At 53.8% G+C, this 21,304-nt stretch overlaps 6 protein-coding genes across 6 annotated transcripts; 2 read left to right on the forward strand and 4 right to left on the reverse strand.

Moving 5' to 3' along the window:
* Positions 1–799: 799 nt before the first annotated feature.
* Positions 800–5,958, reverse strand: N656DRAFT_713326 (uncharacterized protein; the record flags this gene model as incomplete). The annotated part of the gene is made up of 7 exons (XM_064811885.1): positions 800–981; positions 1,050–1,264; positions 1,320–1,393; positions 1,447–5,296; positions 5,371–5,560; positions 5,626–5,758; positions 5,824–5,958. 7 exons carry the CDS (start codon positions 5,956–5,958, stop codon positions 800–802), a joined length of 4,779 nt encoding a protein of 1,592 aa, XP_064668294.1.
* Positions 5,959–6,904: 946 nt separating this feature from the next.
* On the reverse strand, positions 6,905–7,317 carry N656DRAFT_200798 (uncharacterized protein). The gene has a single exon (XM_064808863.1). The coding sequence runs from the start codon at positions 7,215–7,217 to the stop codon at positions 6,981–6,983; it is 237 nt and encodes a 78-aa protein (XP_064668295.1). The 5' UTR covers positions 7,218–7,317; the 3' UTR covers positions 6,905–6,980.
* A 1,034-nt stretch (positions 7,318–8,351) lies between these two features.
* On the reverse strand, positions 8,352–9,926 carry N656DRAFT_713120 (uncharacterized protein; the record flags this gene model as incomplete). Its single annotated transcript, XM_064811871.1, has 2 exons — positions 8,352–9,462; positions 9,616–9,926. The coding sequence occupies 2 exons, from the start codon at positions 9,924–9,926 to the stop codon at positions 8,352–8,354; spliced, it is 1,422 nt and encodes a 473-aa protein (XP_064668296.1).
* Positions 9,927–11,074: 1,148 nt separating this feature from the next.
* Positions 11,075–12,551, reverse strand: N656DRAFT_713371 (NAP-domain-containing protein; the record flags this gene model as incomplete). Its single annotated transcript, XM_064811890.1, has 5 exons — positions 11,075–11,119; positions 11,173–11,492; positions 11,542–12,264; positions 12,336–12,421; positions 12,505–12,551. 5 exons carry the CDS (start codon positions 12,549–12,551, stop codon positions 11,075–11,077), a joined length of 1,221 nt encoding a protein of 406 aa, XP_064668297.1.
* A 1,414-nt stretch (positions 12,552–13,965) lies between these two features.
* On the forward strand, positions 13,966–18,847 carry N656DRAFT_781511 (uncharacterized protein). The gene is made up of 8 exons (XM_064815594.1): positions 13,966–14,277; positions 14,366–15,304; positions 15,359–15,493; positions 15,550–15,616; positions 15,668–16,731; positions 16,783–16,936; positions 16,992–18,245; positions 18,318–18,847. Exons 1-8 carry the CDS (start codon positions 14,140–14,142, stop codon positions 18,599–18,601), a joined length of 4,035 nt encoding a protein of 1,344 aa, XP_064668298.1. The 5' UTR covers positions 13,966–14,139; the 3' UTR covers positions 18,602–18,847.
* A 469-nt stretch (positions 18,848–19,316) lies between these two features.
* N656DRAFT_846746 (S-adenosyl-L-methionine-dependent methyltransferase) lies at positions 19,317–20,726 on the forward strand (the record flags this gene model as incomplete). Its single annotated transcript, XM_064819242.1, has 1 exon — positions 19,317–20,726. One exon carries the CDS (start codon positions 19,317–19,319, stop codon positions 20,724–20,726), a length of 1,410 nt encoding a protein of 469 aa, XP_064668299.1.
* Positions 20,727–21,304: the final 578 nt, after the last annotated feature.

Below are 21,304 nucleotides of genomic sequence, written 5' to 3' on the forward strand. Positions count from 1 at the left end.
TCTCCCACATCTAACCTTTCATCTAGCTTACATCCAACATCCATCACTCATCTCATGCACAACATCCAACCACTTGTTTAGATCCATCGCTCAGCCATAAAACATCACAAACACAGCCAACTCTCTAGCTCTGCCCAGCCATCCAGCAGAATACCTCTTACTCTTCCGTCTCCCGTTGTCTTCTCTCTCTCTAATCCCGCCAAAACTTCTTGACCTTTTCTCTTGTTCGTCAAGCCAGCAACAGAGGGAAACTCAAAAACACACGATCCTGTCTTTATCTCCAGCCACAAAGCATGGTATGGAGAGATCCCCAGACTGAAAGGTATCGCCAGAAAGCAAGAAAGCAAAGCAAAGCAGGATATGCGACTGATGAACTAGTCGGACGAGCGGGATAGGCGGGTGAGCGTGCGGGTAGGTAGGTCGGTGTGTAACAATAAAAGATGTCTAAAGTATTTCCCGACAACAAAAAGCGGGCATGGCAAGCAGAACAGCATCATGCCCACCACCTGTCCCTCTCACAGGTTGCACCGTTGCCATGCCATGACATGTCTTTGTTGCCCGAATTAACCAGAAAAGAGAAGCAAGAGAAGCAGCTCACCCCCCTGTCACCCCTCCGCTCCCGCTAATCACCACTCCCACCTCTACTCCTATTTATCAACAAGTGATATCTCAGAGTCCCGCTGCCGCCGCCCCTCAATGGATGGAGCAGTGCCAATGCGGGGCGCTGGATATGCATCTGCTGCATCGGTAGGGCCGGTTGCTCGTCGCTCGTGGACGCGCCTGTGGTGGCAGCCGCCTTCTAGGCGCTCGCCATCATCGACTCCGGGCCCTCATCCACCTCGGTCAGCTCATTGTCGTCGACCTCGCCGAGGTTGTCGTAGTCGTCACCACCCTGCGAGCCAAACTCGAGCTTCTCCTGCTGCGCGATGGCCTGCTGCGACACAATCTCGGCTAGGCGCTTCAAGCGTGGGGTTTGGAGCCCTGGAAAAAGATGTTTTGTCAGCTTATTTCCCCGGTATAACACGACCAGAGCGGGCAGCTCTACTTACAAGACGGCGTATAAGTCTCCAGAGCGGTGATCACTCTGGGCTCGGCAATCTCATACGGCCCGCTGTCGTCCATATCGACAGCCTGGAGGAGTAGGACATCACTCTTCTCCGTCACCCGCGAGGCGACGGCCTTCATAATCTCGCCGTTGATGGGCTGCTCGTAATCGGCAACGAGGTACTGGTTCAGAAGCTTCTGGATTTGGTTGGGTGACAACCTAGAGAAATCTTAGCACAGTGTTCTCCGCCTGCGCACGGGGGAAGAAGACTCACATCCAGCAGATATCCTGAATGATCTCAATGTCGTTCAGGGTTGCCTTCTTGAGCTGCAAGAGCTTCGTTGCTTGCTGTGGCAAAAGTCAGCACTGTCGCGTCGACGTTGCAATACCGTCGTGCTTACCATCAGATGCTCGAGCTGCAGGGTGCCCTCGGGCATGTCGTGGCTCTTGCACCACTCCTCGATACGGGTGATATTGTAGTTGATCTGCAGGCCACGCTTCCAGGAGAGGAAGTTGCGCCGCATGAGCAGGTCATTAAAGGCCGTCACGCCGACAAGGCGGAGCAGCTCCGTGATTGTCTGCGTAATGATAGAGTCCTCCAGGTAGTACGCCTTCATGGCACGGAAGACACTGTTGAGGAGTGACAGCAAGTTATCCATGTTGTACGCAGGCTGATTGTTGCCCTGCAGGAGCTTGCCGAGGAACTTCTTGTTCTCGTTCGTGACGAAGCCAGGCAGAGACTGCGACTCGATGATAGCGGGAATGATCATCTTGGCTAGCTTCTTCTTGAGCACCTTCATCCACGTGTGGTAAATGTTGAACTCCAGGCTCTCCAAGTCGTGCTTGACAATCTCGAGGAGGCGGTCATACTCGTAGTTGCCCGTCTTCTGAGCCTCGTACCAGTCCTCAGCAAGGAAGACAAATGAGAGCATCTCATGCACATTGGAAAGCCAGAAGGCGCCGGGGTTGATAGCCTCTTCCTCGTCGTGCTGCATGACCTCCTGTTGGATGGACTGCATGACGTTGGCGAGAAACCGCTCCGACTCCTTGACGAATCCGTTGTTCCACATCTCTGAAGTAACCAAGTTGATGAGGTAGGATGGGAACAACACCTCCTTTTCCGAAGGTGGCGGTGTCGTGGCGGGCGATGGGATCTTCAGATTACGGATAAGACCCATGGTAACCTCCTGGTTAAGGCCCTCTTCATCGGACAGCAGCGATTCTAGCTCTAGCTCGATGTTGTCCACGCCAGGGATGAACGTCGAACCCGAGAGCGTGGTCTGGCGGTTCATGCCAGGGACAGCCATCGACACGGGGCGAGGGTTGTAGGCCGAGCTGTACCTCTCCATCTCGCGAAGCTCAGCACCTGCGCTTCGCCGCTTGGGCTTCTTAGACGACACCAAGTTGATGAGGCCGGTTGGCGCAGCAGGGGCGGCCGTATGACCATTGACAACCTCGCCATTGGGAGGAGCGTTCCTCCTAGCCTGCTCGAGTGCTTCCTGGAGCTCGAGCAGTTGTTGCCGGAGGGAGTTCTTCTCAGCCTCGTGACGCTGGCTTTCCTGGCGAGCAGCCTCGAGCTCCGTGCTCGTAGCGCGCAGAGATTCTCGGAGCTGCCGTTCCTCGTCCTGCATTCGCTTGACGTTGGCCGCAGATTCGTCAAAGCTCGCCTGAAGCTTCTTCATCTCGGCCTCCATCGCTTCCAGACGCGCGGCGGCAATGCCAGCCTGGTTAGCTTCGCTCTGCAGCTCCTTCGTCCGAGCCTCGAGCGCGTTGTGGCGGTTCCTCCAGATCGTTACCTGTCCTTCGTAGTTCTCTACCTGTGTCTTGAGCTCCTTGTTCTGCGCCTTCATGGTACCCAGAGACTGCGTCAGCTCCACCACCTTATTCTCCAGTTTGTACGAGATCTGCTTGAGATCGCGTGCTTCGGCGCGGATGACCTTGTATTCCTTGCGAGCAGTCCTACCACGCCACAAGCTCTGGATAATGACGACTTTCCTGCGGTAGTTTCTCCAGGCCCGGAGTTGCTGCCTTGACCGCCAGTTCCGCTGGATAATGAGGGCAGCGTTACCAACCCGCGTCTCCATGATCTCCTTACGCCGCAAGTAGCCCTTCATAGCTGCCTGAGCACGGACAACGTCGTTTCTGATGCGCAGGAACTCCTTCCTCTGCTTCTGGCCGCGCCAGACTCTCTGGATAGTGGTAGCGGCCTTGACCGTCCGCAATTCCTGCGCCTGCATGCGGGCCTTGTAGGCTCTTACCGCGGCCTGGAACGCAATGATGGAATCCCGAGCAGCGAGATACCTGTTGCGGTAGTACTTGGCTCTGAGGTTTTTCTGGATCATGATGGCGCATTGATTCAACCGATTTGTCCGGAGATTCTCGAGGAAGGCTAGCATGCCGGCCCTGAAGAAAATCTTGGTGAGTCCAAGTTGGTATTTGTCCAGACCCTTGCCCGTGCTGGTGCCGAGGGCCTTGGTAAGGATAGCGTTGGCCATTTGCCTGATCTCGGAGGTCCATTGTGATGACGGTACCAGCATGTAATACCGCAAGGCAAACTCCTCGTAGGTCCATCTTGTAGGATAGCCCGCACAACTAATGCGGACAGTCTCAAGCACACCACAGGCACGCAGCTGGCTGAGAACCATGGGCCCCTCGAATTTCCAAGCCTCCTTTGCCTCGTTGGGCTTGATGCACCGGATGTAGTGGACATCGGTGCTATTGATTGTGTTCATCAGTTCAATCAGCGAGGACTTGAAGATACCACCGAGCGTCGGCTTGCGGTTAACAGCGACACCGATCCTCCTGCCCGCTGCCGGCGTTACTGATTTCGAGGTCGCCGAGGCAACGTCTTTCTCTCGCACAGCCGACGCCGCGTCCAACACCGCGCCGAGAAACCTGTTCGTTGAAGCGCGAAGGATCGCCATATGCTCGTCCGGAACCGTGTCACGATTCTTCTCTATGAAGCCCTCTGACTCGTACGTGACGTCGATAGCATAATGGCAGACGGTGAAGCTGGACTTGCCAAATCTGGGTTTCTTGTAGAACTTGTGCTTGTCCCCAGCGTAGTTGTGGTGCAGCTTGTTCACAAACTGCTCATCGGAACCCATGGGTAGCCTCGACTCTTCGTCCAACAGCGAGAGGATACCGAGCTTGCCCTCGATCAGGTCAATACAAGGCTGGTTGTCGGCGAAGTCAATGAAGGTCCAGTCGATTTGCTCTCTTAGATACTCCTCCTGCTCGAGCTTGAAGACGTGCTGATTGAACTCTTGCTGCAGCTTTTCATTGGCATAGTTGATACAGAATTGCTCGAAGGAGTTCTTGGCAAAGTGCTCAAAACCGTAGATATCGAGGACTCCAATGAACGAATGTACCCGATTGAGCACATCTTCGGTCGCAAGACTATGGTTGATAACCTCTACCAGCCAGTCAAAGAGGCTAGAATAGATGAACTTGGCGACCGAGTCCCTGACAACAATTGCCTGGGCCTGGGTTAGGTTGGATGTAATCTTCTCGCCACGCGTAATGAGCTGCTTCTTGACAATCCACTTGGCGAACTCGGGGGCATCGATGCCGAGGATATCGCATGCCTTGACGAGAGAAGGCTCAGTCGCCGGGAGGACACTATCATTGCGGGTCGCGCCGATTTTGACATTGCCAAGATGCAACAAACCCGCGAGCAACTTGAAGATTTCAGCCTGCTCCGCATCGCTTACACCGATCGTCTTCAGAGATTGCCTGGTCGCAATGAACTCGGCTTTGTCGTCCACGCCGTCAATGGTCGGGGTATTTCCTTGATTCAGGTAGTCGAACTGCTCGACTGGCAGCAGGCCGAGTTCCTGGCGCTCCTTGTCTGACACGCCCGCCACCAGCTGATAGAAGATGTGGTAGTTTCTCTCCTTGAGCGGCTGAAAGACAAGTCTCGACCGTTCCAACAAGTATGTCCTGATCTTGGCGCCGATGATATTTGTACCCTTGTCAAACATAATCTCGATGTACTTGCCGAACCGCGAGGAGTTGTCGTTCCTCGTTGTCTTTGCGTTGCCGAAGGCTTCCATGATTGGGTTCGTCGCTAGAATCGCCTCTTCGGTCTTGCTCATCGCCTCGGGCCCCTTCTTCGCCCTTGATCCTGGGCTGTTTGGCGATTCTCTTGTGGCGAAATACCTCATAATGTACTTGGCACTGACGGTCTTACCGGCGCCGGACTCACCGGAGACTACAATGGTCTGGTTCTTGTTATCCCTCAACATGTCCCTGTGACACGGTCAGAAAAGAATAACAAAACACATGACAAGCATCTCGAACGCGCTGTCGGAGTGGAACCATACATGAAAGCCTCCTCGGCAATAGCGAAGAGATGTGGCGCTTGTGTAGCTCTTTGCTTCCCGGCATAGACTTGGACCATGCCCGGAACGTAGAGGGAATCGACGCGAGCGAATGGGTTTGTTGCTATTAACACTATACCCGAGTATGTATAAATCTCCTTCTGGGCATATCGGAGGCGGATTGCCTGCAAGACTGGCAGCAAGAGGGGCCGTCAGCACTTGTTCGTCAACAGTCATGGCGAAACGGGGAGTGTTTACCGGCAGGCTCGTTCAGATGGGAGAGGTTGGTCAGGTCATCGCTGGCTTCGAGCATGGTAGGATTCATCAAGGGCGGCAGCGACGGGTCGTTGCCAGACTGGAGGGCCTCGAGCGAGACCTCCAGCGTCCTGGTCTGCGAAAAAGACAATTCAGCAACAGGAACGCAGGGAGCAGGAGAGTCAGCGCGGGAAAGCTCACCTCGCCATTTTCTAGCTGGAACTCGAGTATAACCTTGTCCCCGTTTACCGTCCTCTTGATAACTTCGGACGCAACCCAGCCCTCTGTTGGGTCAGGCTGCCACGCTCTGGTACCGACACCATAGCTTTCCGACATTGGACGCGATGGAGAGAAGTGGAGCTAAGTACAAGGCGGGCGTGGAGTTTGTGTTTGGTCTCGGTACTTTCGCCGCGATGTGCGGGCCGAGATGTCTGGCGTCGTTTGTCAGAGACGCAGTGGGTTCGCTATCAGGAAGTCGGATAGCGGTCCAGCTAGAGGAAGCGGGCGAAGCGAGGAGGCGGATGCTCGACTCTGGGTGAGGGTATTCATGAAAGAACACTAGAGATGTTGGGCGGTCACAGGTACCTAAACGCGGACCACAAGAAACTCCGCTTTCCCTTGGCAGAGAGCGTCGAGGGCTGCAAACCAGTTCGGAGACGTGGTTGGGGATTCGACACGTCGAAAGGCACAAGACCAGGTGTTCTGGCGTGGTGCTCGAGGCAAACGAGAACGCAGGTCAAAAGGGTCGGGAAGTCGAAGTCGGCCGTTGGAGTTTAGGGGGCTTGAAAAAAGGGTGCATGGGTACATTCTCAGTCAGGTGGTAGCGGTAAGGAACATGCGTAACTTTAGCTGGGCACGCTAACGATGACAAGGGGCGGCAGAGCACAGACTTCTCGGCGGTCTCTGGGGTTGGTCACCGCGGACATCCCTATCCGTAAACCATGCAGAGAAAGAAACACATCAGCAGCAAAGGAACAGACGCCCCAAGACTTTTCGAAACGAGGACCTCAACGAAGCAGCTGGAAACGGCCCGTCGAAGCAATTTTTGGATAGGCATTGGATATTGCCTTTGCGTAGTAAAAGTTACACACAAATGCGATCGGAGTTCGGACGATCCTCTGCTTCACGCACTTCCTTTTGCATTGAAATTCCTCAGGCCCTGTCCCGGTTTTCTTCTCGCAGCTCGCAAGGCTAAACACCAATAATTACTTGGTAATAAGCCCCTGAATACTTTAGTACGTGAGTGTATGTTCAATCTATACAACAAATATCTCAAGGTAAAGGCCTAACAAGAACAACTCCATTCCAACCGTTCCCAATCGCCTCATATTCGTCAGGATGAGTGGCTTGCGCAGGGGTTATTCGCCTTTTGACGTTACACCTGGTGTATGGCCACTATCCCCACCGACGTTTGTTTCTGAACCTATGTGTGGAATCTTTTCTCTCTCGTCCTCGTCCACTGCCGCTGCCAAGCTTTGCAACACATGGGGTGCTGAGCAACGATATGGCAGCTGCCAAAAGCATCGGTGAGATGATGTTGTTTCGAGCTTACAGCAGAGCAAGCACCCAAATCCGGTGGACTGGGAAATGTACATACCGGTACGTCTAACGTCATTACAAGAATGCTAACAGCAGTCGATGTAGTCATGGTACTTCAAGAGAGGCTGGCAACTGTTAGTGCAGCCAAAATTTTTGTATGCAAAAATCATCCTCTCGACTACCGCTTTTAACAGAATCACAGTCCAAGGTTGTACTATTCAAGTCAACCCTTTCTGTGGGAACGAACCTTATGCAATGTCGCTCTCCACCGCTATTCTGTCGAAGGGCTGTTTAGTAAAGTGCTCGAAAGGCCATTACTATGATGGTCTGTGTTTAGATTTCTTCGTACATACACACTATGTCACGTCCGTACCAGGTATTGGCCGTGCCTGTCTCCATGGTGAGGGATCGAACATTACAGCATATATAGGTAGTACGGATGAGGCAGCTTCCAGGCTCAACGATGGATGTAAGCTCGAAGCATCCCCAACTCATAACGTCAAGGATAACACTTTTGCGACGTTCAGGCGCATCTCTAATATCCCTGATGTCTTTCGAAGCACATGTGCCCGAGATTCCCTTGGAGCAGTTACGAACCTCCAAAGTGGCATTATGGTGTGGCTATTCCTTCTTATCGTATTGTACTGTACGATACATACACTTACACTACATTGACCGTTCCAACTTCCATGGCCCCGGCGAGCCGATCCGACGCTCCCACGTTCTGCTCCCGCGTCACGTTCCCTGGACCGCGTCTGTCGTGCTGAAGTGAAATCTTCGGGCGACAAGCCCCTGACCAGGATATTCAGCACGGGTGTTTCAGATGCACAAGATGGGAAGGTATTTCTTGATTACATTGTGACGCAGAAACAAGTGTAAAGTGAAGATCGTCCTCCAAAGCCATGTCCAGCAATGCATCGCCTTTCTGTTGAACCCGGTTGTTTTTCCTTTTCCCTATTTTATGATTTTCCAGTCCATGCGATAATTCCTGGTCCTTCTTCTCGAATACACACCTCGATGCATGCTTGTCATAGTAATATGCTTGACATCACCCTGGTGCAGCGGAAAGGAGCCCATTCTGTGTTGAAGTTTCCATGGACTCCGCAAACTCCCAATCGGCCCATTATCAACTCATTAATAACTCCAGTGTATCCCGAATTAATCCTGTATATGCGCCCTTGGATCAACCGCTAGTAAAGGACCCGGGTAAGAATGCGCGATTTGAGCGAATCCAAGCTGGCCCAGATATCCTTGATATCCTCGGTCTTGACATCACTAATATCAGCCATCAGATACGCGATATCACCCTTGCTGTCCGAGATTTGCTTGGACACGTTGTGCTCGGCGAGGATCTCGTTGACCTTGCGCAGCACGCCGGGCACGTTGCGGTGGATGTAGATGACGCGCGCGTGATCGCGCTCGTCGAGCGTGAGCGAGCGCATTGTCACCTCGGGCAGGTTGACGCTGCCCAGTGTGATGCCCTGGTTGATGTACCGCACGAGCGCTTCGGCCACCTCGACACCAATGGCCCGCTGCGCCTCCTCGGTGCTGCCGCCAATATGCGGAGTCAGGATAATGTTGTTGAGCCCCCGCAGGTCCTCGGCCCATGTGTTCAACCCATTGTTGAAGTAGTCGCCGTTGGCGGCCGGTTCGTTGGGGTACACGTCCAGGGCGGCGCCGGCAACCTTGCCGGAGCGCATCGCCTTAATCAGCGCGGGGATGTCGACCACGGTGCCGCGGCTGGCGTTGATGAGGTACGAGCCTGTCTTCATGTGCTCAAACTGGGCCGCTGAGATCATGTTCTTGGTCTCGGGCGTCTCGGGGACGTGTAGCGTGACAAAGTCGGCCTCTTCCAGCAGAGCCTCGAGCGTCGGCACCTGTCTCGCTGTTCCGATGGCCATCAGGGTGGCAACATCATAGTAGATGACAGACATACCCATGGCCTCGGCCAGAACCGACAGCTGCGAGCCAATGTGGCCGTAGCCAACGATGCCGAGCGTCTTCCCACGGATCTCCCAGCACTTGGAACTGACTTTGTTCCAGGTGCCGCGATGCATCTCGAGCGAGCGGTCGCCCAGCTGGCGGGCAAGGGTGATAATCTCGGCAATCACCAGCTCGGCCACGCTGCGCGAATTGGCAAACGGCGAGTTGAAGACGGCAATGCCATGCTGGGCGGCATACTCCAGGTCTACTTGGTTGGTGCCGATGCAGAAACAGCCGATGACGAGCAGGTTCTTGGCCTCTTGCAGAACCTTGGCTGTGAGCTTTGTCTTTGACCGGATGCCAATGACATGAACATCCCTGCATGCTTGTCAGCGTATCCTCGCGGCAATTGTAGTGGTTGGGTGAGAGTGCAAAGGGTGCATTGGGCTTCGTCTTGGCTGGGACTTTTCTTCAAGAGTCGAGAATCCAAGTCCGAAAACGGAGGTTCCAGGCAAGTCTAACAGAACTTACCTAATCTTCTCGATGAGCTGGTCTTCTGGCAACGAAGTCTTCAGAAATTCCACCTGGTAGCCTTGACCCTTTAGTATATCTCTGCCCGTCTGGTTCACGTTCTCCAGCAGCAAGATCTTGACGTCCTCCGTGTTAAAGGGCTTGAGCTGTTTTGCGGCCGCAGCGCTTTGGGCAAGGACCCCGGCCATGAAGCCGCCGCCCTGACTTGAAGAAGGAGGGGACTGGAAAGTGGCCGTGGGGGACACGCTCAAACTGCTGTACGAAACGGCCTTTGCCAGCGGGTGCGGTGCGATATCTCTCGGGGACGTCATGACGGCAAGAGTGGATTTGGATGGAAGAACAAGCGATTCGGTACTCTCCTGCTCAGGTGAATGATGGATGTCCCAGAGTCGGTCTTTGGAGGCTTGTTATACATGACAGGTAAACTTAGCAGACCCCACGGGTTGCTTGTCATTGTGGTGGGGTTGCTCAGTGGACTTTATAGCGGGGTTGAGTCACCGAAACGCGGGCGAAGAAAATCTTTGGATGACGGAATGCAGCTCCAGCCACTCAAACCGCCGACCGAAGCTCCGTGGCCCTGCCCTCCCGCGGCTCATAGACTGATGAATTTGAAATCCAGACTCGAAATAGGTCAGATGGTGTAAGGTATTCCGCGAAATCGGTACCCACAGAGTCGTCTTGGTTCCTGGCCTCAGTCCACTGAGTGCCTGAAAGAGCTGAAAGTATCGGTGCACTCGCTCCGGTCCGGGGGCCGGTTTCTCGGCGTCTACTAGGCTGCTTGAGTGTAAGACTCAATGGCGCAATGCACCTGACGGGATGCTCGGTTTTCGGAACCCGTCGCTACCGATTGAGGCGCTTCTTGCATGAGCACAACCTCGCAAGTTGAGTTTGTAAGGTCCGAGCTGTCTTGATTCATTAATCTGGGTCTTTTAGGTCGAGTTCCCAAGAGCCGGGATTCACTGTTCACACAATGCCATAGTACAGAGAATCGTATTATAGCAACGACAAGCTCAAATTATTTTTCTGGAATACTGCGACCAAAATGCTCAATGATAGTATCTCCGAGTCGTGCATCCGGGCCCCTGAAGCCTCCCCGTAGACAGACACTTGTCATGCCCTTGCGCGGACCCCCCTTTTTAACTGCCGTCTATACCACCACCGAGAAAAGCTGCCCACCATCCTCTCACAAAGTCCCTCGGATAACTCGAGATGCAAAACAACCAGAATGTCAAGGCACGTAAAGGCATGTTCAGGAGACGTGCTCGCCAGCTACTTGCAAATTAGGATCTATAGGTCCTCCAAGCTTTCTGACACCACTTGTCGGGCCCAAACTGGCGGGCCGCGAGCGAGTTGCCAAATAATGGGAATTATGTGTGATCAGGCCCAACTAAAGGCTATGAGGGTTTGTTGCACAGGGTAGGAAAGACACGGCGAATCTGCTTGCCACCATCGTTGCCGTTTAACTCTGCTTGCACTCAGTCGGCTCCTGCTTTGTCCTCGGCTCCTGCAAAATCGTTAGCACTTCCACTTTATAATACCGGACCGTGGCCTTCTTACCTCTTCCTCTTCAGACTCATCCTCGTCATCGTGGTCCTCGCTGGCGTCATCATCGTCCTCATCATCCTCTTCATCAAAGTCCGCGAGGTCATCCTCGTCGAGTTCCTCGTAGGCGAGAGCCTCGCCAGTGAACCAGTCGATCGCGCGAGGAATCAATTTCTCCTTGATGTCCTCACCAAGCTGGTAATCGAGCTCCAAACGATCCTCGATGTCGGAAGCAGCGTCGTCGTCGTCCTCCGTAGGGGGCTTGGGAGGCGAGAAGAAGTTGAAGAAGGACTCGGTAGGGACAGTCTTCTTGACGATGCGAGTTTGCTTGGTAGCTGAGTTTGTTAGTATGTGCCCTCCAATACCCGCGCTTAGAGCACTTACTCTTGTTCCGCTGCTTCTTCTGCTCGATGCGGACAGTCAGATCCTTGCCAGGCTTCCAGTCAATCTTGTCACCCTCGGCATGGTCGTAGATGAAGTCGCCGCCATAGCCGTTCTCGTTCTGGTAGTAGTATGTCTTGGTAATGGTCTTGTTGGTGAAGTACTCGTTCTCGGCAAACTCAAAAATGAGGCGGAAGCCGGGCTTGTCGAGATACTCCATCCGGATATCGGTCAGGGACTTGAGGGCACCCTCATCGCGGTCGGTAATCATCTCGGCGAAAGAGATTTGGTTCTTCATGGCCGAGAGCCAGAACTCGGGAATACCCTTTATCCCGGTGGGCTTCTCCTCCTTGACGGCAGCGCCTTCTGCTTCCTCATTCTCCTGAGCCTCCTGGTCCTCCTGGGCCTCCTCGCCAGCCTTGACCTGGTCCTCGGTCGGCTCGGTTTGGCCATTCACGATAGCCGAGCGCTGCTGGTACAGAGGCGTAAATTTGGCGAAGTACTTCTTCTCTAGCTGGAGTACCTCCTCTTGGAACTCGGCTTCAAGCTTGGAGTGCTCCTTCTGGATGCCCTTCAGGCCAGCGACCCGGCGCTTTACCTCGACCGGCAGAGACTCGATGTACCCTGATGACCTACCAACGAGGGAACCGAGACGGCCCTGGATCAGAGACACAAGCCGGGGATCCTTTGCAAAGATGGAAGCAGCCGCCGCGCGGTCCAGATCCTCTGCATCCAGCCAAAGCTAATCAGCACTTGTCCGCTCCAGGTTGGGTAGCAAGCAGCGGGTAATGACTAACCTTCCTTGATGCTGGAGATGCCGCCACCGGGCTGCTGGGCATGCGACGAGATGGGTGCATTATTCGCCGGCGTGTTCTGAGGGGTTCTGCAGCAATCTTGGTGTCAGTACGGCTTATCGCCATCGATTTGAAGCGTGCGGCAGGCATCACTGCTTAGAGCAAAACTTACGGGGCGACAGCGGGGTCGGGCCGCTTGTTCTTGATGGGTTCAGCCATGATGACTGTAACTATCTCTCGAAAAAAAGTGATGGTTCTCGGAAAGGTAGAGTGATCTGGGTCCAGAAAAGAGGAATCTCGGTGGTTTTATGGGGATGAAAGAAAGCTTTGCAAAATTTCGGGAGGATGGACGGATGGCCCGTGGTCTCCCTGGAAATGTTGAGGGAGGGGGAAAACGTGCTGCTGCCAAATGCCAATCCGTCGGTCACCTAGAAAATATTTTGCGGGGCAACTAGGACTGTCCCCCAGCGCGCCAACAAGGGTTCAAAGTCTACCTAACCTGGCTAAGAAACGCAAACTTTTCAGGTTGCCCTGTGTTCGCCGTCGCCTCTGCCAGCTGTTCCAGTTGTGATCAATGTTATCACTACGAACGTATTTCCCGGGACTTATTCTGGTCTAGGTATACATATCAGGTTGACTCGGCAAAAATCCCACATCTTCTGGAGTGGCATGGTAGTCTCTCTATTGACAAATGCCCTTCGCTCTGCATGTTATTTAGACAGGTTTCCACAGTTGGAACTCGTTCCGACGATGATGCCTTCACCGCCCTGTGACCATCTTGGAGGCGGGTTATCGCCGCCGGCATCGATCGGTCTTACTGGAGATTTCAAATGGATTCGAATTTTCATTCGCCCCCGACCCACCTATCGGATGGTTGCATAGTGCATACACAAAGTGATTCTGGGACTTGCACCCTGCCTCGGATTAGGGTCCATTTGAAGTGTCTTGGAATCGACTGAAGAGGCAGTGCCGTTTAGTGTACGAAGTGCCTACAGGTCGGTACCAGTCACAGTCAAACCGCCCTGCTAACTACATCGAATCTGCAATTCCGAACTTTTGAATCTCGCAAACTGTCGTTTCAATACTGCAATATTGGGTTGATTGCTGTAGGGTCCAGGCAAGAGGACGGACACCAACATTGGGTCCCCTACATATCATGTATCCTCAAGCGTTGTGTCTTTCATACAGGGTACTGTAATGTTATGACTCAAGCCCACCGATCCACAGTTGCGTTACCGGTATACAAGGGAGCGTCCTGGACATACAATCAGCTTGTAAGATAATGGCACGATTCCAGGACCATTATGGTATTCAGATGAGTAGCTTCTCGCACGTAGCAGGCAGTGACTGTGTCGGTCCCATTATCTTCGAATTGCTGTGAGAAGTCTCTCAACTGTTGACTGAATCTTAGAGGATTACTGTACAGAGTAGCCGTATAGTACAGACGTGAGTGTAATTACAGGACATAATTACAACAACAACGCCTGAGGCCCTGAGCATCAGCCGCGTCCCTTGAGTGGGCCCAAAGTTAGTGCCAAGCAAAGCAGGGCGGCTTAGAACGCTGAAGCGACATGCAGCTACCGGGGTCCATTCGTGCACCGAGATCGACGTCATGGCCTTATCGCAGCCACGATAATTTCAGATCCACTCTGTCCGCAGAGCTGCCTTCCGCTGATGTCTCCAATAATTCGCATCGGGGACTCGCTCGATCAGGCGCCCCCGGAACATTGTGTCGACGACCTCACTAAGATGAATACACGCTGCATTTACTCCTGGAACCGCACCGAGCTTTTCAGGAGAAGTCAACATGGACGCCGACGAACCCAATGACATGGTCCATCATGACCACCAAACGCCGCCGAGCCATGGCCCTGGCTTCTACCGTCACGAATCAAATCATAGTCTCGCAAGCGTCTTTGAGGATGTGGAAATGGCCCAAGATGAAGTCAGCCGGACCTACCTGCGTGCCACACCCGGCGCAGCTCAGAAGCACTTGGTGTCGGCGAGGACTCCGCTAACTGACAGCCGTGCAGCTCTTTTCAGGACCTATGGCCGAGTCTCTTCCTACCAGTGTCTCTGCCTTCAGCCACCGCCGCGCGCGCGCCGACTCGACCACGAGCTTCTCCTTCTACCAAGAGGAAGATGAGACCGAGGAGCCCGGGGTCCCTTTACCAGAGGTTGGCGGGCGCCCCTCAGTCGGCGATCTTGATGAGCTGCCGTTTGAAGACGACTTTGTGGAACAGGAAGACTCGACCGACCTCGAGAACAACGCCGAGGATAATGACTATGTGCTCCATCGCCGGACTTCAACGCAGTCAAGGCATTCAACCCAGTCAAGGGATTCGGTGCGCAGCAGATTGCTCCGGCGGGACAGTGGCGTGTCAGCTGGCAGCGGATATGGCGCAAACCGCTGCAGCCAAAAGGTGTACATGGTGAACGAGGACCTGTATATTGTTATCGCAGGCTTTCGAACCAGTTCCCTGGGACTCGCAGCATATATCCTACTCTGTATCGGGACTCTGGGTGTGGCGTGGCTTTTCTTCCGCTGGATGCCCAGATGGCACGTCAAGTTAGTCGGCAGGCCATCACCCCTATGCGATTGCCAATGGGTCGTTGTCGAGAACCAGTGGAATGAGATGGCAATTCTGGATGTGGAGTCGAGGCCATATGGGCGGCCGTTATCAACCGTGTTCGGCGCCCCTAAAAAGCTGACATCGTACCTCCTGGACGAAGATCAGGACCCTATTTTGCGGGATCTCCGCATGATCAACTATCGTTATGTCCGCTTCTATTTCAACCCCGCCAAAGACAAGTTTCTTCTTTGCAACGGGTGGAAAGACCCCCTGTGGTCAGACGTCCGAGAGATTCGCGCCGGCATCGACAGCGAAGAAAAGAGCCATCGTGATGTCGTTTTCGGAAGCAACCTCATCGACATTGAGCAAAAGTCGGTCTTTAGACTTCTCGTTGACGAGGTAAAGTTGCTGCGCAAGTGGGGACGGGATGTGTGCCTTGCTGATGACCATTAGGTCTTCCACCCTTTCTATGTCTTTCAAATTGCCAGCCTCGTTCTATGGTCTCTCGATGAGTATTACTACTACGCCATTGCCATATTTCTTATGTCTGTTGGCAGTATAACGACAACTCTCATCGAGACCAGATCGGTGAGTTCAAGAAGGATCCTGTTAGCAGAGACAAGCCAGATTCCTGACGGCACAAGACTATGAAAAGACTTCGTGAAATATCCCGGTTCGTGTGTGACGTTCGGGTTCTCCGAAACGGCTTCTGTAAGCTCCTGACGGTCCTTCATGATCGGCCGGCCAGCTGACAACCCTTAGGGCGGAGCATCTCGTCTAGCGATCTAGTTCCCGGTGACGTTTACGAGGTCAGCGATCCAAGCCTCAGCCTCTTCCCAGCAGACAGTCTGCTCCTCAGCGGGGATTGCATCGTCAATGAAAGCATGCTCACTGGCGAATCGGTACCCGTGTCCAAAACGCCGGCAACCAACGAGACACTGCAAGGTCTGGACCTGGCCGCATCTACCGTCCTCCCCGAGGTCGCAAAGCACTTTCTGTTCTGTGGGACCAAGATCGTGCGCGCTCGTCGACCTCAAGAAGGCCAGGACGAAGAAGCCGTTGCACTTGCTATGGTGGTAAGGACGGGATTTAACACCACCAAAGGTGCCCTGGTCCGCTCAATGCTATTCCCCAAACCTTCTGGTTTCAAGTTCTACAAGGATTCGTTCCGCTACATCTCCGTAATGGCATGCGTGGCGATCCTCGGATTCACGGCGTCGCTGGTCAATTTCATTCGGCTCGGGCTGGAATGGCATTTGATTGTAATCCGCGCCCTGGACCTTATCACCATCGTGGTTCCGCCAGCCTTGCCCGCAACTCTCACCATTGGCACCAACTTTGCTCTGGGACGGCTAAAGGCCAAGCAGATATTTTGCATTAGTCCGCAGAGGGTCAACGTCGGTGGCAAGCTCGACTTGATGTGCTTCGACAAGACCGGTACCCTGACAGAAGAAGGCCTCGACATTCTTGGTGTCCGTGTTGCTTCGAGAGCAAACAATAGGTTCGGCGACCTCCTAACAGAACCCCACGACCTTTCGCCCGATCACGCCCAAGATGGCCAAGGTAAAGACGATATCAAGACTCGAGAAGCAGCACTCTATACCATGGCAACTTGCCATTCACTCAGAACTGTGGATGGGGAACCGGTTGGGGATCCCCTTGACCTCAAAATGTTCGAGTTCACGGGCTGGTCCTTTGAGGAAGGGAATCTCGGTGGTGCTAGTGCCGATGATGAAGAACAAGGCAATCTTCGTCCTTCAATTGCCAGACCACCGCAGGGGGTCAGGTTCCCTGCGGCTAGTGTTCAGCAGGCTTCGGGACAAGATGTAATCAGTGGTCTCCCCCCTACCCATTTTCCATCCACTGACACCTGATAGGCTCCGTTAGAACTCGGCGTTCTCAAGTCGTTCGAGTTTGTCTCACAACTACGACGCGCCAGCGTCATTGTACGGACTTTCGGCCAGCAAAGCGGAGACATATATGTCAAGGGAGCGCCGGAGTGCATGCGGGAGATCTGCCGGCCAGAGTCATGTAAGTGCTCGAATTAGACCCGCATTGCGAGGGACGTAGCTGACCAAAGTCATAGTCCCGGCCGACTATGAGGAGCTTTTGTCACAGTATACTCATAAGGGGTATCGGGTGATTGGGTGTGCCACCAAGCATATCAAGAAGCTCAGCTGGGTAAAGGCCCAGAAGATGAAGCGGCACGAGGTGGAATCGGATCTAGAGTTTGTTGGCTTCATCATATTTGAGAACAAGCTGAAGCCCACGACGGCCTCCGTGCTCAAGGAGCTTCTAGAGTCCAACATTGGCACCGTGATGGTCACCGGAGACAATATTTTGACAGCCATCAGCGTGGCAAGAGAGTCAGGGATGATCAGCAAGACAGCTCATTGCTTTGTGCCTCGGTTCATCACAGGCCACTCGAGGGATCCCAATGCCAGTCTACAGTGGGAGAGCATTGACAACCAAATCTTTCAACTGGACGCCAAGACGCTGTTGCCGTTGCCGCCGCCGCCCGAGGCGGATGCATCACTGCCATACGACATCTCCAACCTTCGCAACTACTCCCTCGCCGTCAGTGGTGACGTATTCCGTTGGGTAATCGACTTTGGCCCGCCAGAGGTGATGCGGCGGATGCTGGTTATGGGCAAGGTCTTTGCACGCATGTCTCCAGACGAGAAGCATGAACTGGTGGAGAAGCTGCAGAGCATCGACTACTCGTGCGGCTTCTGCGGCGACGGGGCGAACGACTGCGGCGCACTTAAGGCGGCGGACGTGGGAATTTCACTCTCGGAAGCCGAAGCCTCGGTTGCGGCGCCTTTCACGTCTCGGGTTTTCGACATTCGGTGCGTGCCCGAGGTCATCCGTGAGGGCCGAGCGGCACTTGTAACGAGTTTCAGCTGCTTCAAGTACATGAGCTTGTACTCGGCTATCCAGTTCACCTCTGTCAGTTTCCTATACGCGTCTGCCTCGAACCTAGGCGACTTCCAGTTTCTCTTCATCGACCTGGCGCTCATTCTGCCCATCGCCGTGTTCATGAGCTGGGCCGGCCCGTTCCCTGAGCTAAGCCGCAAGAGGCCAACCGCAGATCTAGTATCGCGGAAGGTCCTTACGCCATTGCTAGGCCAGATATATATCTGCATACTAGTCCAGGCGTTGGTGTTTGTGTCGGTGCGACGGCAGCCATGGTTCATCCCACCCATCATCAACCGCAAGAAATCGAACATTGAGAACTCAGAGAACACAGCACTCTTCTTGACTTCCTGTTTTGAATATATTTTGGCTGGAGTGGTGCTCAACGCCGGCCGCCCCTTTAGACGGTCCGGCCTGCACAACTGTAGGTTTCCCAAGTTCCCCTCCACTGTCGGCACAACGACTTGATTTCCGTTCAGAGCTGACCCAAAGTCAGGGCCATTTGTCGTCACAATATCCGTCACCCTCTGCTTCACGCTGTTCATGGTCTTAAGCCCGCCTCGCTGGCTGACGGATATTATGCAACTCACATATATCAGCTGGGACTTCAAGGTCTTCATTGTCGGGCTTGGTATGCTGTACCTTGCGCTGGCGTGGACTGGCGAACACTGGGCGTTCCAGCCGCTCGCGCGCCTTATCGGCCAGCTGAAGCAGTCTGTGTTCAAGCGCGCGAAGCAGAGGAAGCAGTACAAGCTGATACAGGAGCAGATGCTGTTTTGAAGGCTTGGTGTGCGGGTCCTGTCTGGATAGTGATCCCGTTGTATGATAGATCGTTGAGGGCTCGTCGTGGCCCAATCCATGACCAGATTTCCGATTGTTGAGCCGGAGGGCCACTGTTTTGAGAGATAGGATAGAAGTCATCGGCTCTATTTCTGTTCCGTAAATATCCATTGAGTTGTGTCATGAATTGTGCCTGGATCCCACAACACATATGAGATAATAGTACAGGCCACATGAATTGGATATGCAATGTGAATGATATGGAAGTTGAGAGAAAGCACAAATGGCTCGAGAGAGCATGCCCCCTACCTTGCAAGGCCATCCATCCGACCTCCAGGTCTAGGAGCAACTAGTCACTTGGTCTGGTGACTGCCCACCTCCACCGAGCGAGAAGAACAATCCCCCATTGTTCAAGCGCACAATACTGGTATGCTAATGCTTAACCCATTCTCGAGCGAGTGAATACTAGACCCAGTGCCCTACCCGCACAGCTGCAACTCCTAATTATTCTCTGCTTCACCGGTTTCCGAATAGTTTTCATAACCCATCCAACGCACTCCCAAATAACCACAACAAGGCCACTTGTTCCCTATTTGTCCCGCTATTTGCTCAGATCATGTTTACTCTGTGGCTCAAAGCTCCTGGAGAAGATGCCAAATCACCTGTCAGGATGTTTATACCGGTTTTTATCGAACCCGCCGCAGGATCCTTGAATATGTCCCCGTCATCGGATCCTCCCCAGACGGAGCCAGCTGTCTGTGGGCCTCCGGAATGCTCAGAGGAAGCGGTCGCAATAGCAACTTCGACCAAAACGTTCGACGGCACACCATACCAGGACCAAGCCACCACCTCCTCGCAGCCAAGAAAATTCCTGGGAAATCTCAAAGATGCCACGTTCGAGTTTCTCGTCGACAAGGGCCTGTTCATAAGATGCCTCATCCGCAAGTTTGTAGAGCGGGAGTTCCGCCGCCAAGCCCAGGCGATATCGTCGCCGACTGTTGAAGCGGCCATGGCCCGCAAGATGGCCTTCATCAGGGAGCTGAGGAACTCGGAAATCGCCATCCACACCGAGGCGGCCAAAAAGCAAGAATATGAAGTGGCTTCAGGCATCATGGAGGGCGCCCTCGGCCCGCGCATGAAGTACAGCTGCTGCCTATTTGAGACGGGCAACGAGACGTTGGCCGAGGCCGAAGACAAGATGCTAAACACCTACGTCGAGAGGATGGGTTTCGAGGACGGCATGAGCCTGCTCGACCTTGGCTGTGGGTGGGGTGCGGGCGTCCTCTATTTCGCCGAGCTGTTCCCCAATTCTCGTGTCGTTGGCTTTTCCAACTCGCTCAGTCAGAGGGAATACATTCGGAAAAAGGCTAAAGAGAAGGGCATCCGCAACATCATCGTCTGGACCGTTGACATTGCCATGGCCGACCTGGGGCAAAAGCGCTACGACCGCATCCTCTCATGCGAGATGTTTGAACGCCTCAAGAACTACGACCGCATGCTGGCCAAGGTCGCGCGGGCGCTCAAGCCGGGCGGCAAGTTCCTGCTACAAATGACCTGCCACAAGGACACGCCGTACCACTTCGACTCGGGCTGGCTGGCGAAGCACTTCTTCACGGGCGGAACCATGCCCTCGAGCGACCTAATGGTGCATTTCCAGCAGGAAGACCTGACCATCGCAAAGCAGTGGCACATCCATGGCCGCCACTACGACCAGACCGCTTACCGCTGGCTCAACAACTTCGTCGCCAACGAGGAAACGGTGTGGCCTCGTCTAGTTGAGTATTATGGCCGGAAGAACGCTGACGTCTGGTTCAACCGCTGGCAAATCTACTTCCTGACCCGGTGCATGATGTTCGGATTGGACCATGGGAATACCTATGCAGTCAAACACTTGCTGTTTGAGAAGAAGGAGAAGGAGAAGGAGAAGGGGAACGAGAAGGAAAAGGGGAAGGAGAAGGGGGACGAGAAGGAGAAGGAGAAGGAGAAGGAGAAGGAGAAGGAGAAGGAGAAGGAGAAGGAGAAGGAGAAGGAGAAGGAGAAGGAGAAGGAGAAGGAGAAGGAGAAGGAGAAGGAGAACAAGGGAGCAGACGGTGTGGAAAGGCGGGATTTTGCGAGAACTGATTGAATTCAAGAAACGTCTCAAAGAGCGATGATGACAAACGGAGGTACGAAGCGGACAGACAGGTAGAGGAATAAGCGCCAATGCTCTAGTGAATTCTGAGAACCTTGACAAACCGAACCTGAACCAGCGATATGACCACGCTGTGACTCGCAGAGCGGAAGTCAACTCCCGAAGTGTTTGTTACGTACGCCCGCTTGGGCACTCTCGATCAGGAAACTTGAAGCAATCAACGAGCAGCAGTAATTACAGATCGATTCAGACAACAAAGCAGGAGGCCTCGGTAGAGTTGTTCATCGTCATGCCGGTAGTCCATCGCTTGAACGTTCCTGCCGGGCGGCGCCCAAGGGGGTATAATGTATATTGTGACCGTATGTACAATTCCCTCCACCAAACAACGAAACTGAGGCTGGTTGCCGCCTAGTGATCCCAAGGGTGTTTCCAGCCGAGGAGAACCGGCCCTGCCGAGTCAGACAGTCAGCAGATGGCCGGGAAGACAGTAGAAACTGGGACGAGGTGGAGGAGAAGGGCAGCTCGGTACCGTCTTTCTTAGCGCGGTAGAAGATCTAAGTTGCCAATTAGGA

Source organism: Canariomyces notabilis, assembly GCF_033297395.1.
Source record: "Canariomyces notabilis strain CBS 508.74 unplaced genomic scaffold N656scaffold_18, whole genome shotgun sequence".
In the NCBI taxonomy this organism is placed as follows: Eukaryota; Fungi; Ascomycota; class Sordariomycetes; order Sordariales; family Chaetomiaceae; genus Canariomyces; species Canariomyces notabilis.